The 26,754-nt window shown below is 34.9% G+C and overlaps 1 protein-coding gene across 1 annotated transcript in view; it reads left to right on the top strand.

Annotated features, from left to right (window-relative positions):
• LOC124358202 (nesprin-1-like) overlaps positions 1-26,754 on the top strand; it is a 363,429-nt gene that overhangs the window by 38,955 nt on the left and 297,720 nt on the right. Inside the window, exon 5 of the mRNA XM_046810494.1 lies at positions 25,230-25,291. Coding sequence (XP_046666450.1) covers positions 25,230-25,291 — 62 coding nt within the window. The remainder of the gene's footprint in view (positions 1-25,229; positions 25,292-26,754) is intronic.

The following is a 26,754-nucleotide window of genomic DNA, read 5'->3' as shown; positions in this document are numbered from 1 at the left end:
TTCATTGAAAAAAGTTTAAGCGCTGGGGGCATATAACGGAATCTGACCCAAAACTGTTACATTTTTATCTTAAATTCTTTATATATCAGTTTTAATTTGAGATGTGTTCATTTTATGGTTAACTTCACACCTGGTAACATATTGGAAACATGAACAATAATAATAATTATTATTATGGAAATCATAACGATGTAAACTCGATTTTCTATCATACGACTCAGTGAATGTTAATGCACTTTTAGAGTAGTTACTAATCATAAATAATTTTAGAATATTTTAATACATTTTTTTGTGATTTTCCAAATAAATAAATGAGTAGAATTTTCCTACTTGCGGGTAGCACTGCTATTACATGGGGATTCGTAATCCCCGCAGTATAATCTAGCAACCCAAAGAGCACAAGCCGAGAATGCAGTTGGCTGTATCACATTTGCCTGATATTATGCAATGCAGTGGCTGTCCTTGCATCGCTTTATCTCCCCGTAAATGTTACCATGTCAGAGCGGTGCTGAGTTTTAAAGGTTTCACCTGCTCTCATGGCAGGAGTGATATAGTGCTTGTGCGTGTCGGTGCGTGAGTTATCGACTGACCCACTAACACTAACACTATCGCTCGCAGACTAATTCATTATTCAGTCAGACAGAAGGTGGTTCGGGAGAACAAAATAAACTGTGGCTTATTAATGTCCTGCAGAGGGCTTGATGTACCTGCATAAAATTAACGTATGAGTCTTAGTTAAAGAGTAATGATGAAAGGTTATTTCTCTTATTGACCAAAATCACAACTTATAGCAAAATTCACTGATCCACGTCAATTTAATCCTCCAAATGCAAAAGTATCAATTATCTATGAATAGGAGATTAAAGGAAGACTTTCAGAATGGGACAGATTATGGAGAGAGAAATATGAACAGAAATGTGGATATGAAACAACATATTAACCCTTTTGGTAAAAAGACGCACCAGCCTCTGTACAGATGAGTATGCTTTTCCTGAATTTAATGTCGATGATGCAGCACTAAAGTATGATATTATAGATATACCTCAAATATCGAACTATATTTAGGATAGAAATTAGAACATACGTTTAAAATGTTTAGTTATTTCATTATAAATAATTGTACTAGAGAAATATCTCAAACTAAAATTTTAGACAAAACGCTTTCCTCGGATTTTTCATTTCCCAGAATTACCTCTTATTGAAATGTGGAATATCAGATTGACCAGCTCTCCTCAAAAAATAAGATTTTCTTTTTGGTTTCATCAATATATATATATATTTTTTTTTTCAAATCAATCGATTCTGTAAATAATTGTTTTACTAGAAGATTACACCATTTAATCTTTGTGGCCAAAAAGTCCCATTTTGAAAGTTAAAAGAGTTCATTGATTTTTGCACGCCAATTTCAGGTGTTAAAACCGATTATTTTATATACGTATTTTTGGTTGTCATCGAATACTCTAAACGTGCCCTAGAGTTTTTCTCGATATACTAACCAGAATCAGCTGATTGTTTGTATTATTATTAATTTGGAAACTGTATTACTAGTTTAGCATCTTGTTCAGAAATGCTCGTAGTATTAATTTAATTAATGTGATTACCAGTACTCTCATGTGTTATTGACAACTGATTTGTTCACTGCACTAATTCTTTATTTTTAATAAAACAATAAGAATAACAAATATGAACTTTATTAAATCTTGTTATGAGTAAGCCAAGTCCTCTCAGTACATAATTGGTACAATTCAGAATTGTGTTGAATTAATTATCAGCAAAGGAACCAAAATAAAAGAGTAGTTTGTGTTTTGGGCGATAACAGAAAAGCAAGTGAATCACGAGGAGGCGTTATCAGTGATTGATGAAGATAATGATAAGGGAAGCCTTGGTGCGCAATGTGGCTGACTTGTAGGTGTTCCACATAGACAAGCCACAAGACTCAGTTGGCAGACTTCTCTCTGACTTTATCAATCGAATCCCGGGCCTAATTTCCAACTTGAATTTTAATCATGATTTCGAACAGATACTATCGTACTGCTGATATATTGTTCACATTGTGTCAGATGCTGTTTACAATAGACCATAATTCCTGAAACTGTACTACATTATTTGTAATATAAAGGCTAACCTCTCATTTATGATACAATTGTGTACGCGATCTGTTAAATGTATTAAAAGCTGCTGGTGTTCCAAAAATAATATCGTATTACTTCAAACCATATGTATTTTCTAAAAACTTATTCCAATTATTTGTTTACATATATAGTATTATTGTTGTTGATAGTACCAAATAACGTTGATACCATTGACGGTTATAATATGAAAGTTTCTAATAGTTAACTGATGTTATTGCTGTTTTATTTTTGGTCGGACGTAATGAAATAAGTACAAAAGTGGAAAAACTAAACGTAATTAAATGTATTTAATAGATTTAAACGATCTTATATTGGTTTTCAAACAAACTAAACCGATGAGGAATCTGAGCAAGTCAAGATAGCGCCGGTGGTCTGTGGGGCCAAAGCTACTATGATTTGTATTTGAGGACACATCATAACTGTTAGTGACATAGGAAAGAAATTTTCTGTTGGAAAGAAATCGATATCAGGCTCGCTAGTTTTGATTGGGGTCAAAATGGACGGTATCAAAGGGATTAAAAATACCGAAAGATAAGTTAGTATCGGGAATATATATTTGCAGCACTTATAAAGATCGGGACACATACCTGCACCGCGCCCGACACGTGAGTCGGCCGATTGTCGGTGCGGGCCCGGCTCGGTTACTGTCAAGCCACACATGTCCGTATGCTGTCCGAGCGCAAAAATATCACTGTTTGTACTAGAGCGTATTTCTTTTAGATTTTAAAGTAACATACACTTAAAAAACGTTCAGCAAGTTAAAAAGTAGTGACAGTCATTTTGTAAGTTTTTTAACAGTAAAAGGTAAAAAATAGTAGCCTATATATTTGTAAAATATATACCTAGTATAATGTTTTTTTTCATACTCTCAAAACTTATTTTTTTTTTATTTTTTATTTTTTATTTATGAAACAGTTGTTTTACATAGTCTTGGCCTCACCAAGTTCAACAAAACTTGTCGGTGAGGACCACTTGAAAAAGTATATAGAATACATTGATACAAATATTCAACTTTTAACTTTCTTTTAATTTACTAAACTATAAACTCAAATTCGGCGGTTTAGGGCAGGCACTAGCTTAGATATCTTGGTATGTGTGGTAAATTTGATCGAAACAGTACATTAAAAAAAAAAATAATACTTAATAGTAATAGTTAAAATCAAACGCACATTTGAGTCCCTAAAAATCCTAATTAATTCTTCCCTCAGCAGCGATGAATGGCAACCCTGTTATCAGGAAATCTGACAACGCCGGCTACCGGAATTCCCAAATCTCCTTATCTCTAAACAAATAAGCAAATAAAACCTGCCCTCAGTCAAATCCCAATAAGTTTCTAGAGTGGACAGTGCGGTACTCAATCCGCTACTCGCTTTAACATGACAGGAGGTACGGGAACTCCGGCGCGCGGTACTGTGTGTGTGCTCCCCTTGTAGTGTTCTCGGTGTCGGTGTTTGTGTGCGTTAGTTATAGTGTGTGTAAATGCTAGTGTGTTTAAATTATCCAATTAGGTTAAATACGTGTGTGCGCAACACCGTGCTGTTGTGCTCCCTGTGAGGTTTATAGCCATTCATCACCACTAACAACGGAGAGAGAAACAGAAACCATAAATAACATTCTTAAAAAACTAATAACAATATGCAAAACTAACATGTAATTAATTTATTTTTAAAGCTAGAGTATCAACGGTACAACAAAATCTAACAACAAGCATAAAATACAGATAAACCACTAATTAACGATTCACAATAGATATTTAACATATAAATAACAATGTCAGAATAACTTATTTACTTCCAAAACTGTGCTCTCAAAGCTTTAAATATCAGTGATTAACACTATATATAATTCAAATAGCCAACAATATAATCTATAAATAGATAACGAGTAACAATAAATTATCAGAGAAAATAACAATGTTAACCACTAATTAACGATTTACAATAAATATTTAACATATACAGTAAGTAACAATGTCAGAATAACTTATTTACTTCTTAAACTGTGCCCTCAAAGCTTTAAATAACAGTGATTAACATTATGATATAATTCAAATAGCCAACAATATAATATATAAATAGATAACGAGTAACAATAAATTATCAGCGAAAATAACAATGTTACAATTAATATAACAATCCGTTCAACTGCAGGCCCACGATACGCAGTGTTCAGTGTTTGTGTCACTTGTCACGTCATTCAGTGCACCAGAGTGATGTCCACTGTGTATATATGCATATGGTATATATCTGATGTGTATCAGTGAACCAGTATTTCACAGTGATCCAAAGCAAGTTGTCGTTGTCGCTGTATTATGAATGTAAATAAAATATTTTAATTTTAAGATTGTACTGTAGTTAGAAGAATCAAATAATTATGAAAGGTCATAGAAACATTTTAAATCTAAGTCCTACAAAATACAGAAACGTTTTTTGACAGGTAATTTCAATACATCCAAATTAAAATATAGTTTCGCGCAAAATAAATAATTTCTTGTTATTTTTTAATAAAAAAAAATATTTTGCATTATTTTTATTTAGTTGCTCTAAAATCACTAAGTATAGAACAACTTTTCAAATTTGTACTATTAAACAAAATTAAAATGCCACCTAATGTGTTTTGTAGTAATTTTCCCGCTGTAACAAATCATTACTAGTCTACTGTAAAAACCTCTTCCTCCTTTCTTCAATAAATGTCTCTATATCCATAATAGATGACGTTCTTAGTGCCCGTCAAAATTCAAACCTAAACTAATGGTGACGGTGCGGACATGTACGGTGCAATTCTCTCACCGGATGACGCCCGACACTCGGGCGATTTACGTGTTGAGCACGATGTGGGTATGTGTATGACTCATAACCAAGATAGAAGTGCGCCAACACCATGTATCTTAACAGGCTTCGCTGAGGTTGAGCTATAGTTTCTAATCTTTAGCTCATTTCATAAATATAAAATGACTCACACTCGTTCTTGTAGAAATTAAGTTTCATGCAAATTTTGGTCTACATATGAATGAAATCTGTCTCGAGATAACTTGCTACACGATATATGCAAATTTTGTTTTCACTAAATTGTGTTTCATATCAGTGTTTAAATAATAAAAGTATCCACAACAAGTCACTATAAAATGATGTATAGTTTGAGAAAGTTTAAGCTCCATGTGTTAATATTTAACATGTTTGAATCTCTTATAGTCCGGTAAAATAAAGATGCAACCTCGGAATGAAAGATAATAAGCTCAAAATTTGCATACGTCTTTATTTTGATGGTTTAAAACTTACCTCAAAAGTCTCATATAATCACGTGTACGCGACTTAAGATATTTAAGGTCAAAGGTCGCGAAAATCAGTTTTTTGCAAATATCTCGTTTCCCTTACGCTAAATGACTTTGAAGTTGGTTAGAGAAATTGTAGAACGGAAAATTTTCTTCAACTTTTGTCTGAAGTAATTTTATGTACGTTCAACCTTTTTTGAGATACAGCGCAAAGAGTAGGGGACCGCTTACCTGTATATACGATAATGCGAGGTCAGCCAGTAGAATACAATAAATAAATGAGTTATATTGTTCATTATTCACTTACTATTATTATTATTATTACTAAACGTGATTATATGAGACTTTTGAGGTAAGTTTTATACCATCGAAATAAAGACGTATGCAAATCTTTAGCTTATTATCTTTCATTCCGAGGTTGCATCCTTATTTTGCCTTGTTTTACTGAGTTATCATGAGGTTATTCAGTTTGTTTTATTGTTCTATTTTCTCGTTGCCATCATGGTTACCCGTTAAACCAATGTAAATGTATAGGCTAGCGCTCATTCCATAGAGTGACATGCACGTTTATCGAACTCGGGGTTCCTCGTAGAGAAATGAAGTCTCATCCACAATTTCAAGTCTATATGTAGATTTATTTTCAAGATATCGTACGGACAAGACAGACAGAAATAAGATGTTTCTAGCCCCACGATTGATAGATTTCTCTAAAGCTCAGCCAATAACAGTAACATCATAGTCAGCCAGAAACAATTGGTTTTCTCTTGTTGGCTAGCGCTGATTTAGCTTTTATTTGCGTATCTGACTGTTGATTGTAGGTATATTAGGTGGAAAAAGTGACATGATGACCATTGTTTGATTTTTTTATTTTACCCGCCCGTTACTCTCCCATTTCGACCCCAATCAAAATTAGCGTCGTTGACGATTGATTCCATTCTAAGGAGAAATTCCAGATTATATGAAAAACTAAGTTTTGTGATTATAGAATACAAACTTGGGTCTAGGAGGTACAGAGTATTAAAACTAGAATCTCATTCTCTTGACTGTTTATATTTAGTAGAAACTTCCCATTTTATAAAAGAATAACGCAATCAAGATGCCAGGACGTGAAAAGAAACCAAGCCAAAGAATGTACTTCTCAAAAGGTGAAGTTTATTAGTGCATCAATAAATTGCTCTGTTGATACACTGTCAAACCTGTTCATTTTGGTAGAAGCAAAACAATCCTAGTAAATTACATGCGTTTAAAACTAACCAAATGTTTGCAACATTAATCAACATTTGTAACTGAGATCACCAATGTTAACTATTATAATTAAGAAACTGTATATCCTATCAAACTGTGTGCATAATTTGTTATACTTAAATTTTTATAATTTGTAAACAAATCTTACAAATTAATTACATGTATGACCATACATCAATAGGCATGTAATTTAAAAATTTAGATATGTTAAGTCTACAAACAATCAGTTTCGAATCCAGCTAATAATTCATTTTCAGTTTCCACGAGAGTATCGATTAAATCGCATTGTTATTTCCAATATATACAAAGTCAGAGAAACGTACACTGAAATAACTTTTATGAAAATATGATCGCTAAAGCTAATTTGCACTACATACGCGCGTAATATAGCTTTTGTGAAAGCAATGTAGCAATTTCCCTTAAAAATGAAATCGATCATAATTCTCGTTACATATGGTAGGATGAAAAGCAGAACTAGAACAAAAAGGGTTTAAAAATATCCAGCAATAAATTTTTTACTAGTCGTATTAATGTTAGCTTCACATAATGATCCAACAGTCAGATACGTAAATAACTTATCAGCATTATCGAGGGGATAATAAAACTTCAAATGATAACTTCCTGGTAATTTTCTTCACTTCCAACCACACCTTTTTACGACCCAATTGCGTTACCTGACTTTTATATGGAGTTCTAGTTGGGGATTCCTGAATCTCGGCTTTGCTAGATTGAAGTGATAATAGGATCCGGACATAACAAATGGGCCATAGGGCAAATGTCGGAAATTCTATTATCCTTTCAAACCATCCTTTGTCAATAAAAAACCTAAAACAAAGCGTTTGCTGGTTAACTTCTCCAGTTTGCAATTCCAAACCCAAATTTTTCCATCCAAAGGCGAGCTGGAAAATGTTTTAGAGAGCCCTAATTGTACATTCCATATTATTGGTTAAGCTACTTAAATCCGGTTTCTAATGCCAAACAAAAGGTGACCTAAACACTTTTGCCAGGCGTTTCTAATCAGGCGATACTGGAAAATCATTATTAATTAATAAACCCCATCATAAAAAATTCACAAAATCTGACCTCAAAGTACCTGAATTAAGATTTACATAAAGTTACAATTTTATTTATTTATTTATTTACATTCCCACGGTATAACCATTTTGCAAAAATTACAATACTTACGATGACTAGAACACGATGTTTTGGTTAACAAATCGGCATTGTTGCTTTTTCTATTACCTGTTTGGTAATACACAGTCTATTTACTCGTACGTTTGCATGTTCGAGATACGTTATGGTCCCAACCCCTGAGAAGTAACATGATTAGCACTATAATGTAAGTGTGTGTAGTTTGTTACAAGTGCTTAGTTTATCGCAGCATGTTGACACAAGTACTTTAGATACCAGGAATGTGAATATGTGTTATCGCTTCTGTCAAGAAGTCGTACACTTGAACTTCGCAGTGAAGAACGAATCGGGAACAAGTAGACTAGCTGGCCACTTAGATTCTAAGTCTAACTCGTATTTTTGTATAATTTAGTACAATAAACTTTTTGAAATAATAAAACCGTCACACAAGCAAATCTATTTACTTAAAAAACAAACACTGCTTATGAAACAGGTTGGAAGTAAATCATCTTCAGACTGAATGAGATTTTAATTAGTTTTCGTTAATTAAAAGCAGCGCCTTTACTTTTCGCCTTTTACTCTGGTGATTCGGTTGATTTTAAATACCTATGTTATGCTTACAATACTCTATCTCACTGTGTATAGCCTAAATATATTGACTAGTTTTCTTAAATATCATGGTTTGATGTTATTATTCTATTGAGGAGGAGTAGTATGTAGACATAATTAGGATTGTCCACATCATTATTGAAACTAAAACCTACTTTTCATTAGGAGACGATCCAAAAGTGTACCCGAATTACATTACGAGGGAATAACAGTCATCTTATTAACAACCATTACTAAACGCAATAATACCTCTATTACCATTTACTGTAAACTTTTTTAATTTTTTTAAAGAAGAGGTCGAGGCCCTTTTAAACCTCATTCTTCCCGTTTTCATGGGCCTCTGGCTGTGCGAGGAATCTTATCAAACAAAATAACCGGGAGAGTGGATAACAGTACAAGGTCGATAGTACTGATAAAAAGTGCAACCATAGTTAGGATTAGAACCAGCGCTATCTACCAGACCCAAAATCCAACGACTTAGACCGCTTGGTCATCAGCACTCCCGATATACAAAATTAAATTATATGAACAAGCAAAAACTTATTTAAGCAGCTAGATATGCACAGAAAGCCATGCTGTTTTAGTAACGATTTAAATAAAAGCCTAGTAAAACATTCTGGAAGGAACTTATCTCCCCTCCCAGTGTACGCCCCTTTTCTTTACTACTTTCTAAATCACTTTCATTCGCATGAGTCCTTGATGTAGACAAACTTATAGAAATATAACTAAATGTTATTGCTTTTACTGTTTAAAAATAACATTTTACAATAGTCTTTCTACTAACTGTCCGCCGGCGCCCTAGTGTCAGGTGTCACTGGTCAGTCAGTGTCGACTCGGACATGGACTGATCCACCCCCAAAAAATCGGTGTAGATCATGATACTAGCCGTAGCGACGTGGGAAGGGTACGTGTTGGTATATGACACAGAGTCCGGGTGTCCTATGTCCGGCGGCGCCCTAGTGTCAGGTGTCACTGGAGTCGCCGCGGTCAGTCAGTGTCGACTCGGACATGGACTGGTTAAGAAGGAAACTGCGACCCCAAAAAGGTGAGCTTCTGGATTTGTAATAAGGTCGAGATCATTTGTTTTTTGCACATTTTAGTTGCCATGGAGGAATAAAACGCAGTATTTAAGATTTTAGGGAAGATTTTGCGTTAATTATAGTGAACTTAAGTGTTTTTAATCCACCGAAACAAAAACACTTTCCTATTCATCATATTATTTAATTTACAATTATATTTAAACTATTAAGCGTTTTATTATTTTTCTATACCTTCCCTTAACTCTTAATTTGTTATTATTAATTATCATAAATTAATAATTTTAATATCAATTTAAAACTTTTACATATTTTCAAACCTCTGCCATCATTGGCATTTTTATAGTCACTAAATCTTTATCAATAATAGAGACCAGACTCATTAGAATTAACTACCGTAAATACTTCAAGTAATTTTATAAAGGCTGTCCTTCAAACCACGTTCATCAGGTAATATATTATTGGGTCAAAATTAATACTTTCTTCTTATTTGACCGCTTCTTTTCCGCTTCTTTCTTTCTGTTTGTGTTGTAAAATTTTTTCTAAATTTTGATTACCATTTTCTTAGACGTATTGCTAAAACATTTTTAGAAACTTTATCTTTACAAAAATAGTAGTAGCGTTATAATGTTTACATTAAGTTTCCTGAGAACGTATATAAGAGCAAAAAGTGACAAAATTAGCACATAAAGAACAATAAGTTTTAATAAATTTTTGTTGATATCTCCAGAAATAATGTAAATACATTAATTTTCCTGATCATGTAATGGGAGTTGACATTGACGTTTATTTAACCAATGAAATCGCAAAAATGAGTTTTTTTAATAAGCTTATGTTTTTTATGTTAACTGAAATGGGATTGTGGCATAACAACCCCAAGCGTAGGTAATGATTTGTGTATTTTTTTACCAAGTTAGGCTGTACTTTATACGAATTATATTACAGTCACAACAAGTGTACAATGCTATTATAAAAAATCTAGATGAGTTTTTTGTCATACAGACAGACCAACGGAAATGTAATTGTTTTAGGATCTATAACAGAATTATTTTATTCAAAAGAAGATGGTAATGTTAGGAAACACTCGTTAAGCACTCGTACATTTTACTGTTTTAAAGTTGGTCCGTCTGACTGGGAGCGAAATGAATTTATTTTCCTGGGAACTAAACCATTGACGATCGACTGACTCCAAGTTTACAAGCGGTAAAGAGTTAAAGCTTTTCATACAGAACCAGTTATATATATATATATATATATATATATATATATATAAAATATCCCATATATATATATATATATATGGGATATTATATGAACTAATCTAAATAAATTTAATCTGACCCACTCGCGTAATCCCGTGCGTATACTCATTCACAGTTGGCAACGGTGGCCAATCATTTCCACTAATCTCTGTCCATCGGTGCGTGAAAATTATAGCAATTCACGTTGACGTCTACTCACATTATGTCGACTGAATTATTATAATCGCGGCTGGCTCTTAATGTTCTCCTGTCGTCCAGACTACGATTTGTTACAATATAGATCGGTCAGATCAAGCAACGACAATTTAGCGTCTACAAACGACTGTTGTGACTTTTTTTCTTTGTTTGAAGTTTGTTTTTGATGATGGAATAATTATAAAGGAAACAGGATTTTTCTGGCAATTTTTCAGTGAACTGTTGTGAGGCTAAAATTGTAGAAACATTTGCAGACAGAGTAGAGTGCCTAATGGGATATAGCTCGAGGTCTTCCTTCGTCACCGTTATCCTGTTACTCTGATAGTCTGCTATCATTGTATTTGTTTACATTAGGAACTGCTAGTAGATCAAATGTTGCGTGGGCAGCTATAGTTGTAGAAACATTTGCAGACAGAGTGGAGTGTCTAATGGGATATAGCTCGAGGTCTTCCTTCGTCACCGTTATCCTGTTACTCTGATAGTCTGCTATCGCTGTATTTGTTTGCATTAGGAACTGCTAGTAGATCAAATGTTGCGTGGGCAGCTATAGTTGTAGAAACATTTGCAGACAGAGTGGAGTGTCTAATGGGATATAGCTCGAGGTCTTCCTTCGTCACCGTTATCCTGTTACTCTGATAGTCTGCTATCGTTGTATTTGTTTGCATTAGGAACTGCTAGTAGATCAAATGTTGCGTGGGCAGCTATAGTTGTAGAAACATTTGCAGACAGAGTAGAGTGTCTAATGGGATATAGCTCGAGGTCTTCCTTCGTCACCGTTATCCTGTTACTCTGATAGTCTGCTATCGCTGTATTTGTTTACATTCAGAACTGCATTGTAAAGGTGATTTTTGAATCGGCATTTTTTACATTTCTTCTCCTACAGAAAATATAGAACAATTCTTGATTATTCCACGATGTATTGCCGGCATGTACTCGTACGTGAAATCCCAAATGAGACGGACTGAAAAATGTTTTAAATAAGATATGAAGTTTTACAGTACGGTATGTATGTGAAAAACATAATACTGACAGGAGTTCCATATTTGTTTTATACAGAAAAACAAAAAATATATTTTAAATTTAAAAACATGTCACCTTCAGAAGTTAATTTTTATTTTAAAAGGCACACAGACGTTTATTTTCGTACTTATTACAAAAGTCTTTAAAATCTGGACGAAACTTCCTTTTTATCGAGTTCTATGGTGCGTCTTTTTTCGTGTCAACTTCTTTTTCTTATGTTTGTTTATCTATCTACTGTTCACAGGACATCTCGAGAATGAAATGAGTTATAGATTTGAACTTTTCCATGCGACCTCATCGAAGCCTGTTTAAATCACGTGGTGTAGCGTATCTCTACCTTGTTATAAACTGGCTCTATTTTGTATTTATTTTTATGTTTATCATCAAATATTATTAAGATTTAATTCATAAACTCATTTATAAATGTAATCTTTGTGTATTTTACGCAACAGTTACCTTCGTAGCCTTCAGTAAGATAAAAAAGTAAATACCTTTTGAGCACGTAGAAATATTTTCTAACCGACATAGGTTAGATGATTATTATTTTCCAAATTGTGACTATTAAGGTTTTTATTAAGATTTCATTTATTTGCTTAAAAGCGTTTTGGACTTATATTTTTGAAAGTAACTATACATTTTGTCAAGTCGAACTAGATATACTCCACTTTATAGTACTCGTATAAAACTAGTTAACCTTAACTATAAAGAGTGTTCAGTAATCGGGTTTGAGTTATTTTGATGGAATAATTTAAAAGTCCGCCATTTTGAAACAGGTAAAAGGAAGTTTAGCAAAGGTTAACACAATTCTCAAGTTTCATAACTTTACCTTTACTGGTTCAAAAGATATGATTTCGTTGATAATAAACACATACAGACAGATAGACGGAAAACTAAATGTTTTAGGACATACCTTCATATGAACTTTTGTGGTTATCTTTATGTTTAGAACAAAATCCCAATGTATTGGAACACGTTTACTGAATACCCTGTAGAACTGAATTCTCATGGTACTAATAATAACGAAACAGATATGGTGTTCTATGGCTTCACGTTTAATGTTATAAATGATTTATTATTACCCATCACTTTAGCTCTGAAATACTTGAAATAGTTATCATAAGAAATAAGAAATGGTCTGATTAAGAAGTGTTCTCATGAAGTAATTATATGACGGAATTTTCTCATCGTAGCCAACATCAGATATGAAATTAATGTGCTACAACCAGAACCGGGCCGTGCTCGATTTCGACAGCTTCACTAATAGATGTTGCATGACGGTGCTATTGTGAGGTTCTGGTTCCCTCATTGTTACGTCACAATGTCTGCTAAACTGAGTGTGAGTTTGTTTGAGTAGCTCCGTATACAAACAGTAGAATTTCTTCTCTCTGAATTCTGCTAGTTATTAGTTTTTAAGTTTTAATTTCATTGAATCATTCTCGTTAGTTGTAAGAGTAAAGCGGAGCTATATAAATTAAGGTTTATTATCGTCATATAAATATGATTAGTCACATTACGACTATCAAGGACCTTCTTAGAATCGTGCCGTTATCTGCTGTCTGTCCGCCCCGTTTTGCAATAATTGTTGATAAAGCCTAGAGACTTGAAACTAGTCATATACAAGTAGACTGCTGTTGATCCAAGGAAGAAAATCTATTTTGGAGTCAAAATTAGTAGTAAAAATGACATTGTGACATCTTTACGTTGGACAGTTCTTTCTCTTTATAGACAACACTGTTATTTGTTTTCAAAGTCCTATGTTCAACCTGTTGATTTATCATAAAAATTAATTATTAAACAATGTTACGTTTCCATGGGGAAGAATAATATTACTAGATTATGAAATGTCAGATAATCTTTTAAAGAATTTCGTGCGCTTTTCTGCATCTTGGTGAAAAGTATCGTTCAATGCTCGCCTTACAATTTCTATTGCGAGGCTCAATAACATTCTCCATACTCAGCTACGCCTCGCGCGTAAATGCACTCTCGCTCCACAATAGGTCACTTTAGAGACTAGTAAAAAATGTACTAATTTTAAGTTTAGTAAACAAAGTAATTCATCTTGATGGTAGTGCTGGCTTCGAACATGTATGCTGTTACTGATATTGTATATGGCCAAAAAACAATCCTTTTTCGGAAACGACCGACATATTTATACTGTCTGCTATAAAATAGATTGTTTTTATTCTCTTATACTCTGTAAATTATCAGAACAAAAAAATTTATTCATAAATATTTTTAGGTAAAATCGCTTATAAATGATGTATTGGCCCCTGAAGCCTGGCCGGATTATGTATGAGGCTCAACTGTTTGGGGGCTGCGACGGAATTGGGCAAGTGAGTCGTTACCCCGTAGTTCGATACCCGGACCCGGGGCTTACAGGCTGGTACACACGCACACGCACCCCATCCTCCGCCACGCGTCACGCCGCCTCCCTCACCTTCACGTCGTTCTGGCATAGCTTTGCATCCTGGAGAACACAAACCTTCAACTCCACCAGGAACCAACGAAGTTTTTTTCGAATGTTAAGGCAAATTCCGGTCCAGATTTAGCATTGTTGGCTGAGCTTTAGCGAAGCCTATTATTCAGGCGGTTGCCAAAATCTCTTTTATCTCTATTTGACTGACTGTCTTCCGCAAGATATCACAAATTAAGCTACTGTATACATGAAATTCCTTACGAAACTTTATATTTATTAGCTGAGCGTAGCGAAGTCTATTCCTCTGGGGGCTGGCAAAATTTCTCTTCTGTCACTCTGTCAGTCAGCAGGATATGTCATGATCGAATTGTGCTTAGACTCAGAAACTAAATTTCTGCATAGGCAAGATTGAGTTTGAATATGGGGTAAGTCCCTCCATGAGATGTTTAACCCGCCCCCCCCCCCACCCCAATAGTAAGGGCTGTTATGCGACATTGAATGTGTGCTACACATCTACCGCGTTTACAGTGTGCTAATGCAGTGATATGAACTTGAAGGAATTAATGGATCGATCACTCATTACGTTTTAATGATAACGTTGGTGTAATTCGAAGAAACGTATTATCCATTCATTGGGGTTTATACACATGTAGAATGGACTCTAAAGTATTTACCAGTTTCTACAAAAACGAAAATAGCTTCCCTTCATCTTCTTCAAATTTTATACACAAAATTGCAAGAGCCGAAAACACTCATTTACTGAACTTCACTCAGACCTGGCACCTAATGTACTACTCTACAGACCAACAAGAAGTTGTATTGTAGTATATACAATTAATATCTTACAACAAAACCTATGTTCCTAATTATATTACTTCTGTATTTGCTTAGTTATAAGAGTAGTCTGCCAGGTATTCAGTGTTGTTGTATACTTACTACGTATGAGTAACATCATATCTCTACTGTTGAAAAAACACTTGTATAATTATGCAATGTAAATAATAAGGGTTATGTACAGATATTATTAATTATAAAACATACTAAAGATCGTTTAGTTTTGAAGTATTTCAGATTGTTCGACGTGATGTGTAGAAGCCAGACGCGGACGTCTGTACTGTGGCATAATTATCTTCTCTGGGGCTCCCTCCGGTGAACCCGAACCAAGGTCGAGGTCTGTCCGGGACTCTGCAAGACGTAGAGAGACAGACCACAGGCGACCTCGAACTGTACGGTCGAGTTACTTCTAAAATGGGACAGTGGCTAGTTTCGTGTTTTTGGTACTAATGTACTAGGTATCGTGTTGTGTGGTCCTTGGCTAACGGATATGATGGCTCGGTTAGATTTGATATGACATATGATTTGATATTAGTTCTTCATCGACAAATGATTTATAAAAACTAGGCCTACTTTAAAGAATTTTCCTGTTTTATATGAAACCCTAACGCGTGATATTTTTTCTACAACAGATTGAATCTGAAGAAATGTGTTCCGTTTCTAATCATCTGAGAGTACTAAATCCATCATTTTAGAAATGCTTTTAGTATCACAGAGACTAAGCTCACACAAGTCTTCAACATATCAACTGTGTACGAACTTTTCAAGTCTCTTAACTTAGATCTTAGATTTTTGTCATTTTTCTATCGAAAGAAATACGACTTCATAACTGAATAATACGTGTAATAGAATTGTTATTAAACCCATATCGGTTATTTGATATAAAACTTTATTTCTCACGCTATTTAATGTATATCTTTGTATATGCTTTTTTAAGTTTTGTCGCAATACATTGTTGTCCCATACGTTTTTTTTAACTAATGGAGGTACAAAATATATGAGTATAATTTATAGAGAACGTAGAATGTTAATTTTCGAAACAGCAAGTTTTGAAGGGAGTGATTTGGGTAATGGTTCCTCAAGCTCAATCGGAAGAAATGGGTATATTTTGTGATTGCAATATTACTAATCTATTCTCATGCGATTTAAATTTACTCAGTATCTCGGCAAGAGATCCGAGTTCGAGTCCAGGTGGAGCAAGTATTTTTTGTGATTCAGTCTTTAACGAAATTATATATAATGCGTTAAAGTAAATGTCGACTTCATTGACGTTATTTAGCAGGGCGCTGACATTGAGGAATGTTTAATAACAACTTAGGACTGCACGGATTTCCAATATTTAGTTGTTCTGATGGAAGTCCTTTAAGAATACAAAATCTTCTTTGTAAAGGAGTTGGTCCATTTACGCTTATAAGGTGTTATTTTTTGTAGTTTTATTTTGTTGCACTCGAAAGCTTAATTTTAGACGTGTCAGTAAGCTTCCTTCAAAATGCTTGAAGCTGCAGTCTAAATTTTTATAACCTCAAAAAATAACATTTATTTGTCAAAACTTATTCAAATCGACATTAAACAAAACTGGTGCAGCATGAGAATAATCAATTCTGTAAAAAAATAGGAATGAATGTATGTATCAGTACATAAACATATAACAAATAATATTAAAAAATGCACTAATACTTTTGTCATGAAATGTCCTATTTTTTCTTAGCTTTGGTTCCTAGTTGGTTTCTTTTGCCTGGTATACTTGTATTTAGATTTGGCGTAATATTTCAAGGTGAAATTTTGATTTTTAAAAAGATCTGAGGAAAGAGAATCGTTTTACTCTGGCCGATCTAAATTTATCACCATGCCATAGCATTTCTAAATTAAAGAGCAGAAACAATGCAGAAATGCACGGTTGCCAGACAAGAAGCGACGCGATGCGATTGTCGTGCGACTGGATGTTGTACGACAAGGACAGAGTGACTGACCTCGCCAGCCAGACCAGGGCTATTAGTACGGCAAGAACAGTAACAATGCAGAAATGCATGGTTGTCAGACAAGAAGCGACGCGATGCGATTGTCGTGCGACTAGATGTTGTACGACCCGGACTGAGTGCCTGACCTCGCTAGTCAGACCAGGGATATTAGTACGGCAAGAGCAGTAACAATGCAGAAATGCATGGTTGTCAGACAAGAAGCGACGCGATGCGATTGTCGTGCGACTGGATGTTGTACGACCCGGACTGAGTGCCTGACCTCGCCAGCCAGACCAGGGCTATTAGTACGGCAAGAACAGTAACAATGCAGAAATGCACGGTTGTCAGACAAGAAGCGACGCGATGCGATTGTCGTGCGACTAGATGTTGTACGACCCGGACTGAGTGCCTGACCTCGCCAGCCAGACCAGGGCTATTAGTACGGAAAGAACAGTAACAATGCAGAAATGCATGGTTGTCAGACAAGAAGCGACGCGATGCGATTGTCGTGCGACTGGATGTTGTACGACCCGGACTGAGTGCCTGACCTCGCCAGCCAGACCAGGGCTATTAGTACGGCAAGAACAGTAACAATGCAGAAATGCACGGTTGTCAGACAAGAAGCGACGCGATGCGATTGTCGTGCGACTAGATGTTGTACGACCCGGACTGAGTGCCTGACCTCGCCAGCCAGACCAGGGCTATTAGTACGGAAAGAACAGTAACAATGCAGAAATGCATGGTTGTCAGACAAGAAGCGACGCGATGCGATTGTCGTGCGACTGGATGTTGTACGACCCGGACTGAGTGCCTGACCTCGCCAGCCAGACCAGGGCTATTAGTACGGCAAGAACAGTAACAATGCAGAAATGCATGGTTGTCAGACAAGAAGCGACGCGATGCGATTGTCGTGCGACTAGATGTTGTACGACCCGGACTGAGTGCCTGACCTCGCTAGTCAGACCAGGGATATTAGTACGGCAAGAGCAGTAACAATGCAGAAATGCATGGTTGTCAGACAAGAAGCGACGCGATGCGATTGTCGTGCGACTGGATGTTGTACGACCCGGACTGAGTGCCTGACCTCGCCAGCCAGACCAGGGCTATTAGTACGGCAAGAACAGTAACAATGCAGAAATGCACGGTTGTCAGACAAGAAGCGACGCGATGCGATTGTCGTGCGACTAGATGTTGTACGACCCGGACTGAGTGCCTGACCTCGCCAGCCAGACCAGGGCTATTAGTACGGAAAGAACAGTAACAATGCAGAAATGCATGGTTGTCAGACAAGAAGCGACGCGATGCGATTGTCGTGCGACTGGATGTTGTACGACCCGGACTGAGTGCCTGACCTCGCCAGCCAGACCAGGGCTATTAGTACGGAAAGAACAGTAACAATGCAGAAATGCATGGTTGTCAGACAAGAAGCGACGCGATGCGATTGTCGTGCGACTGGATGTTGTACGACCCGGACTGAGTGCCTGACCTCGCCAGCCAGACCAGGGCTATTAGTACGGAAAGAACAGTAACAATGCAGAAATGCATGGTTGTCAGACAAGAAGCGACGCGATGCGATTGTCGTGCGACTGGATGTTGTACGACCCGGACTGAGTGCCTGACCTCGCCAGCCAGACCAAGGCTACACCGGCTCGGAGCCCTCTCACTTTCGCTGCAGCTATATCTGACCCCTTGTACCGTCTCGGCGTGCCCATGCCAAACCTTCCGCGACCACGCAGCATCCATATGTATCAAGCCCACTGTCATTAATCTTGTTGATTGATTCCATTTTATACCGCACATGTTGAGTTATTTCTAATGAGATAGGCATATAAACAACTGTTAATTATACACATCTCGTTGGTTTAGTCTAGGAACGGAGACGCAATTTACAATGAACAAGCATACCTCAGTAGAGGAATTTTCGGTGGGGGTCAAAAAGTAACTGTATTAAAAGGATTAAAAAATATCAATAACTGATCTCGTATCACAATTTTATTAGTTTGACCTGGGATAATAACTTTAAAATAATGGTATGTTATTATAATAGTTTATGCAATTTTGATGATACAATAGCCATTAAATAAGAGTTTGAATAAAAATCCAGATGAACCGCAAATTGAAGAAGTTTATTTGGCTCTTGGGTCGCGTTTTATAGTGTACATTTGTTCCTTAGACTACTGTCTTTTCTTTGGGCATGAGCCTTAGCGAATGACTTCGACGAGTCGTGTTACGGTGCGCTAAGCGCTAAGGGTTTTGTATATTTTATCTGACTGTACAGAATGTCCCAACAGCAATCTGCATACAACTATTAATAATTGAGAGTTTTACTGACGTCATTCTTGCAGGTAAAACATTGTTGAAGAGCTGTTTGTTAACACAGCTGAACTCCTAGCGATCTTATTGGCCCAGTGGCGTATCTAGAATCACATTTTGGGGAGCCTAACTGAAAAGCTCATATTCAATGGGGAGGAGGAGTAGATAGATTTGGCCTCTTTTCATGTTATAAATATTTAATATTTAGGATGTTTTTACATGTGAAACTAAAGATTGAAAAGTGTTTAAAATAATAACCATGCCTTGTGTAAAAGGAACGCTAGAAAAATGTACAACATAAATTATAAATTTAAAATCCGTACTGTTTTAACTCATTAAATAATCTAAGAAGTTACTTAACAAAATTAAAACAATAACATCAAAAAACCAATAATGTAATTTTTAAAATTGACTGGGGATACAAAAAGATTTATATTGGACAAATATCAAGACCTTTGGAAAATAGAATATAAAAACATATTTAATTAATTATAAATAAGAAAACTTTGAAAAATATAAATAAGTGGAATATGTTTTAATGGAAAATCACCATATGCATTTTGAATCATCAAGTATAGTTATTTTTTCCTTCCTGGACTAAAAGAAGCGAAATTGAAAGTGCATGATGACGGTTTTGAATGATAGTGTACTTTCTGTAAATTTCAGTGATATTTTTCTACCTTTGGTAAAAGAATAAATCTATTCAAAAATTATAAATCGCAAGCAATATTTTTCCAAATAATACTTTTATAATGTATTAGTTATTTATTGGTCTTTATAATAAGTTTATTTTAAATGCTCTATCATATGTTGTTATTGTATTTCATACACATGTTTTCTGTCTACATTAACTGACGATGCTTTAACCAGTAAAAGCGCTTTTGATATTAAATTATATTGTGGAATCAATAAAAACGTCTTTTGAACAAAAACCTTTTGACTTCAATAAAAGATACAACACAGAAAATGAACCAACAAGATATTTACATTCCTTAATCTTATATTAGTGGCGCTTGTCTCTGAACATATCGCCGAGTATGGTCCAGCTGTAATAATAATGCTTTACAAATACTATAAAGGCAGAAATAGGACCAGACTTACGTAGAAGTCCATTTTTATCAAATTTTTATAGTATTCATAACCATTATTAGATTAAAATGAAAGGGAGTTCTGATGAAATGTACGAGTTTTTGTATACGACTAAACTGATGTACTCTCAACACAGCGCGAGCTGTCAACGAAATCTATTGTAGAATAACTGCGGCCTTATGTATTATTTAATGCAACTTTATCGCTTTCAAATCAGTACTAATGTTTTTGATTAAGTTCCTTAAAAATCTGTAAAAATTTAAATTTTATGTAATTATATAATTAAATATAATATAAAATTAAATACAACAAATTTAGCCACCAAGGCAGTCAAACATATGACAATCTGGTTTCAATTATTTATTATCATAATTTACCCTAACCTAAAAATGTACCTGAAGATGAATTCATAGAATTTGAAATGTACATCGTACGAAATAAAAAAATATATCAAAAGTGATCAAAAGGTTTATTATTTATTATTGTATATAATTTTAAATGTTACTTCATAACAAAGCGATTTGTAGAACCATTAAATTATTAGATTATGTTATAAGGACGGTTTGGGCTACCCCCATCTCGGCTTTCCCCTAAATACACCGCTGTACTGTTCACATATTAATTAAGGACATGTTAATATTAACAACCAACGATCATTAAAAATTATCTTTTAAAATTATATCTTGTAAGAGTTATTTGTGTTCCCAACTTCAAACGGGTTTGGTTAGATACCAGTCAAAAATACACATCTTTGACAATATAAAAAGTCAAAAATTTGTTAATTTAGCCCATTCTCATCATTATCAACTGATTCTCATGATATTAAGGCCTGCAAAATTCCGTTGCAAATTTCAGGAAACACATATACACGCATATTGATGAAAACTTACTTACTTTTATAATTATATATGTTCAATCTCCTTTTAACTACTCGAAAAAAATATATATAACATTATCGCCTCAAAAGAAACAAAATCAAGAATCCTTCAGTCTATGATTGTGTATAATGTATGAAACTCAATCAAATTATTGAATCAATAAACAAGATATTAACTGAGGAAAAGAAGTTGAAATGTAGTGCAAATAGAACCTAAGTATTTTCTACATGGTGTTTATTGAACACCACAAAAGCACTCCGATGTTAAACAACAGAGTTTTGTAGCTACAGTGAAGGACTCTGTCTGTATATAGGTCAGCAAAACAGATCCATAAGTAAGGAGGGGTAGAAGTGCAGTGCAGATGTAGTGCATCTTACTTCTTAAGGCTCTTTTGTTTTTCTCCACTTCAGTTCTGCTCGCTCTGCTTTCTTATTATCTTTTCGAGTTTGAGATGATTCATGCTTTAAACATTTTGCAGTATATACTAATATTTATAAGAGTTCGTGTAGTCTATCAACTTCATCATGTATCTGATTTGAATTGATCGTTTTATCAATAAATTTCATTTTGTCTTAGATGTCGTTTAATAAGTCATCTAAATTATCTATTTATCCATTCTAAATTATCCAGGTCACTCATTCGATATGGATGAAATTACACGCATACCGGTATCGTTTATTACGAATTTATTGAGATCGCAAAGTACTAAGAAATCTGATAAGCTTTGCAATTAATTTTATCTGAATTCAAGGAACACAGTGCAGGTTGAATAAGCAGAGGTGGAGTTGGAGCTGCGTATTGTTCATCAATTCCAGGAATCGTGACCCAACAGTGATTTGTTGAAGGGCCGATTGTATTCGAGCTGATCGTGTTTGTTTCTCGCTGAATGTAGAAGTTTACTTTCCTCTTCTTCGAATCAGACTTGTCACTGCATACCTTGATCCTGTTCCGTTGTAGATTTATTGCAATCTCATATTACAATTTTAGGATTACGAAATGGAATGATAAATAATATCGAATTTCTTTAGGTAACCACGAAAGGAAAAATACAATCTGCCTTATACAATAAGCATTCGTGCGTGTTGTGTTCGTACGACACAAATATTCTGCTTTTAGATTGGCAGGCTTGTCTAGTCAGCTTATCTGCCAAGTAACCACCAACTGCCATGTAATGTACACTGTTTACTGGATGTTATCGCCCAGTTTACGAATTCTTGCTGATAAGATTTGTTTCCCTAACTTCACCTTAAATTAAGTCTGTTGTATAGAGGTTCCTCCATTTTTACAAACACTTTTTGGTAATATATTTTTAAAACTGTATATTTGAAGCCTTTGTTTTGAAAAGTTAAAATTTGTACACACAATTTGTTTCTAATCAATGAAACACAATATTTTACTGCCATAAATAAAAAAAACTCTTAGTTTTATCAATTATAGGCAATATAAATAAAACGTAATCCACCTCAAAAGTAGTATATTATGTAATGAAATGAATACAGTATTATTTTTAAAAGCCTTTACTAGAAAAAACCAAATAAAAACTGTCGTAAATGTACGAATTCTTATTGATAATAGAAAGCTTCCCGTTACAGGGTTATAACTTTGTATCACTCGAAGTCAACATTGAAAATATTTTGATGTATCAAGTCTTTAGAAATAAAAACATATCCTTTAAAACTAGTAAGGGTTTGCGCACTTTGCGTTATACTGATAAGGTGTTATTGTTTTATATATGCATAGGTTTAGTAAGTTCCATTAAAAATGCTTAATATGTACTCTGGAATATTTAGGAGAATAGAATAAGATCCCTTTGCTTTCAACCAACGTATGCATACAGCATACACATTTTCTAAACGTGTTCCAGGAAGTTTTACCGTTGCTATTATACTCAGAAGGCTACGTAATAGCTAGAAATAAACTCTTGACAACTATGCCTTTACCGACTTGCCAATACGACTAGTCAGCCAGTACGGACGATTCTGAATCAGTGAGCGGATCCAAATTCATAACACTCATTCACAGTTTATTAGCAACGGACTTCAGTACCTGGCATTAGCTCGTACATTGCAAGTCACATTGCCAGCCAAAGTTTGCTAGTTACCGACAATTGGAGAGGAACAAAAACACGTGTTCCTGTTTGGAGCCATACCAAAGTGCAACGAGGCGTGAACACTGCATGTACATTATGCGCTATAATCATACATCGCAGTCCGGCTTTCTCGCCCAGTGCCGTGCCAGACGCCCGGCCCCCCCGGGCCTCCGGTCAAGTTTATTAGATGACGCACTGCAGTCTCTGTAGGGCCACCTCATTAGTTTGCGCTCTTGTGAGCGACAATATTTACACCGTCACTGAGCTTGCGCTATACAAAGCTGTAACGACTGTAACTATATTATAAAGGGTCGTTACTCAATGCTATAACTGTAATATTTGTTACAAGCCTTAACAAAATACATATGTTTATTTGTTGTGTAGACATCATAGAAGTCATTTAGAGAATGAACTGGTCCACTGTACTTTAAAAAGTATACATTATGCCACAATAAGTTACAGACTTGTAGAGTTCTGCAAGAATTAGGGATGGAACGTCATATAGGGCCAGTTGTATTTGTATTAGGGACCTGACGGGCCGTTCTTAAGATCATGTCGTCAATCTGTCTATGCGATAACTCTTAATAGAAAGGTCCCAGAGACTTGAATATTGAATACACTTAGATGAAGTAACTTAGATTTATTAATATTTCAAGCTAAAATCTCAGAGGGCAGTCCAATATATATATATATATATATATATATATATATATATATATATATATATATATGTATTTATGTTATTTATTACATATATCTTTCTTTTCTTGTGTGCGTGTGTATGTCACTACTGAACTCCTAAGCGACTGGACCGACTTTTACGAAATTTCTTGTGTGTGTTAAAGGGGATTTGAGAATGGTTTAGATTCACAATTTGGTCCACTGGAAAATTGTTTTTTTTTATTAATTTTTAAGTAGTTGTTGATTTTGGAATGTTTTACCTTCGATTCGACGGACTGCGCTACGACACGTAATACAAAATGAACTGATTCTTAACGGCTGTTAATACTTTCACCTGCAGTTCATCAAAGAGGCAGAAATATTTGTTTACATTTAAAATTTAGAAAATTATTGTTGTAAAGTGCTTGATCTGTTGTGTAATTGCAGATTTCATAGACGAAGTTATTAATAATTTTAAATTTAGATTGCACCAATGATCAATAAGCTATCTAATGCAATGAAAATACTATTAAACGCTGTTGTAAAAACCACCTCATTGCACAAAGCCGTGAATGTTTGCACATAAGGTAATCTAATTTGGTTACATCGAAGGTAAACGAAAAGATCCAAAAGAAGACGCTTTATGATCGAATTTGATTTTGGTTGATACATTTTCTTTATCGGACCACGATAATACTGGAAATATCTTAGACAGAAAATTAATTTTAACAGACCGAATTTGATTCTTTATAACCAAATTAGTTTATCGAGATTCATCTATATAAAGTAATTGTACTGAATAACTTATCAACACCTTAGCAAAACAACGAAAGATAGAGGCAGGAAATATGGTACATACCTTCATATTGCGCCCAAGAGTCTCAAGAAGGAACGACTATCAGTTATCTCAGGAGTGTTTAGAATGTGATAGAAAAAGAATACGTGAATATAGTGTACTGTTTTTCAACAGGAAATTGCGTGCGAAGCCGCTGGCATTTGCTAGTAATTTATATAAAATAGATACTTATGATGATCCTGTGGTTATATTTTCACCGTATATACGTCTAAGAAATGTCTCAACATGTTTCAGATGAACAAGAGCGAGTGCAGAAGAAAACTTTTGTCAATTGGATGAACTCATACCTCTCGAAGGTAAGATATTATGTAAAATTATCAACCCCTTGTTTTCTAGTTTGAGTGTGCTAGTTTTCGTCAGCGACCTGTGAAGTGGATATGCTACATAAATGATATTTGCATTGCGTTATATAGTCTTCATCATTGGAAACACGTCTGAATATGCGATTATTTGTTCGGTTACCATTGAATATTCATGAAATTCTGCTTATTCAAGGAAACTTCGCAACGAACAGAGACTGGAGTTTAAACTGGCGTTACTTAGTTTGATTATAAACGATCGAAATCATAACAAGAGGGTTTTTGTTGATAGACCGAAAACATATCACGAGTATTGTTGGTAAAATTGAATCGACCTTAAAATGAGGCAAACTGGGCCGTCAGAGATATGAATAGAGCTCCATTAACATCTTACACCAAAGTAATATAATGAATAAATTAAACATCAAATTGTCCTTCGGTTGCTACCGGGAATGTTCCAAATCAAAAAGGAAAGACATTAAATAATCTTCTATATTCTGAATTATAAATATGTGTGTGTGCGTGCGCGTGCGTGCGTGCGTGCGTGCGTGCGTGTGTGTGTGTGTGTGTGTGTGTGTGTGTGCGTGCGTGCGTGCGTGCGTGCATGTGTGTGTGTGTGTTGTTTTTGTTTCGGAGATTAGCAGACAGAGATAATACACAATTTTTATTTTGTGAGGCCTTTCGATAGAAGGCTATTTTCGTCAGACACATCACAAAAGTAAATATAAAAAGTAAATTAAATTAGACAATACATATATTTAGTTCACGAATGAATTGTACAACCATTGTGTACATCTCAATTATCGGCCAATTAATTTAGAAATAAACTTGATGCCACGTAACTAAATAAATGTCAGCAATCACATATATATAACCTCCTTCTCAACTAAATGTTTCTCATCAATTACTAAAGCCCTTTAGATTCGGCCTTTCACTACAACTTTTTATATCAGATGGCAGGTTTTAAAGTGAAAAGGACCAGTGAAATCAAGGTTTTTTTTCGGAGAGAGTAAGGCGATGACTAGGAGTGCACAAGTCACTGCCATTCCTAGTCGGATATACTCGTATAGGCTAATTTTTATATCGTAAATTAGATAAATGTTTCAATCGTATAAATCAGAATATTTCTGTGGTAAACAATAAAACATTAAAGTATATTGACCTTTATATTCTTCATTAACTTTGCTTATGCGGTTTTAAAACTGTAATAAAATCTCGTTTGGGTTATTAAATTGTGTCGAGTGATATCGATATTGCAATGGGACCGATATCGCCGGAGGAGTTAATCTATGATCAAGGGATTCACTTTGTGACCGTCCTGTGCTCCGTCCTCTAACAGAATTGAACACACAAGGTTAAACTTTTTATTAAGGATCGTTTGGAAGCGGCTGTATGAAATCGAGCCTCTCTCTTCTTCTGTCATTTCATTCGAAAAATTTTTCGTGTACCAATATTAAACA

This window comes from Homalodisca vitripennis, chromosome 3 (assembly GCF_021130785.1).
Source record: "Homalodisca vitripennis isolate AUS2020 chromosome 3, UT_GWSS_2.1, whole genome shotgun sequence".
Taxonomy (NCBI): Eukaryota; Metazoa; Arthropoda; class Insecta; order Hemiptera; family Cicadellidae; genus Homalodisca; species Homalodisca vitripennis.
Note: the sequence above shows the minus strand (reverse complement) of the source record. Positions and strands in the feature narration are given on the sequence as shown.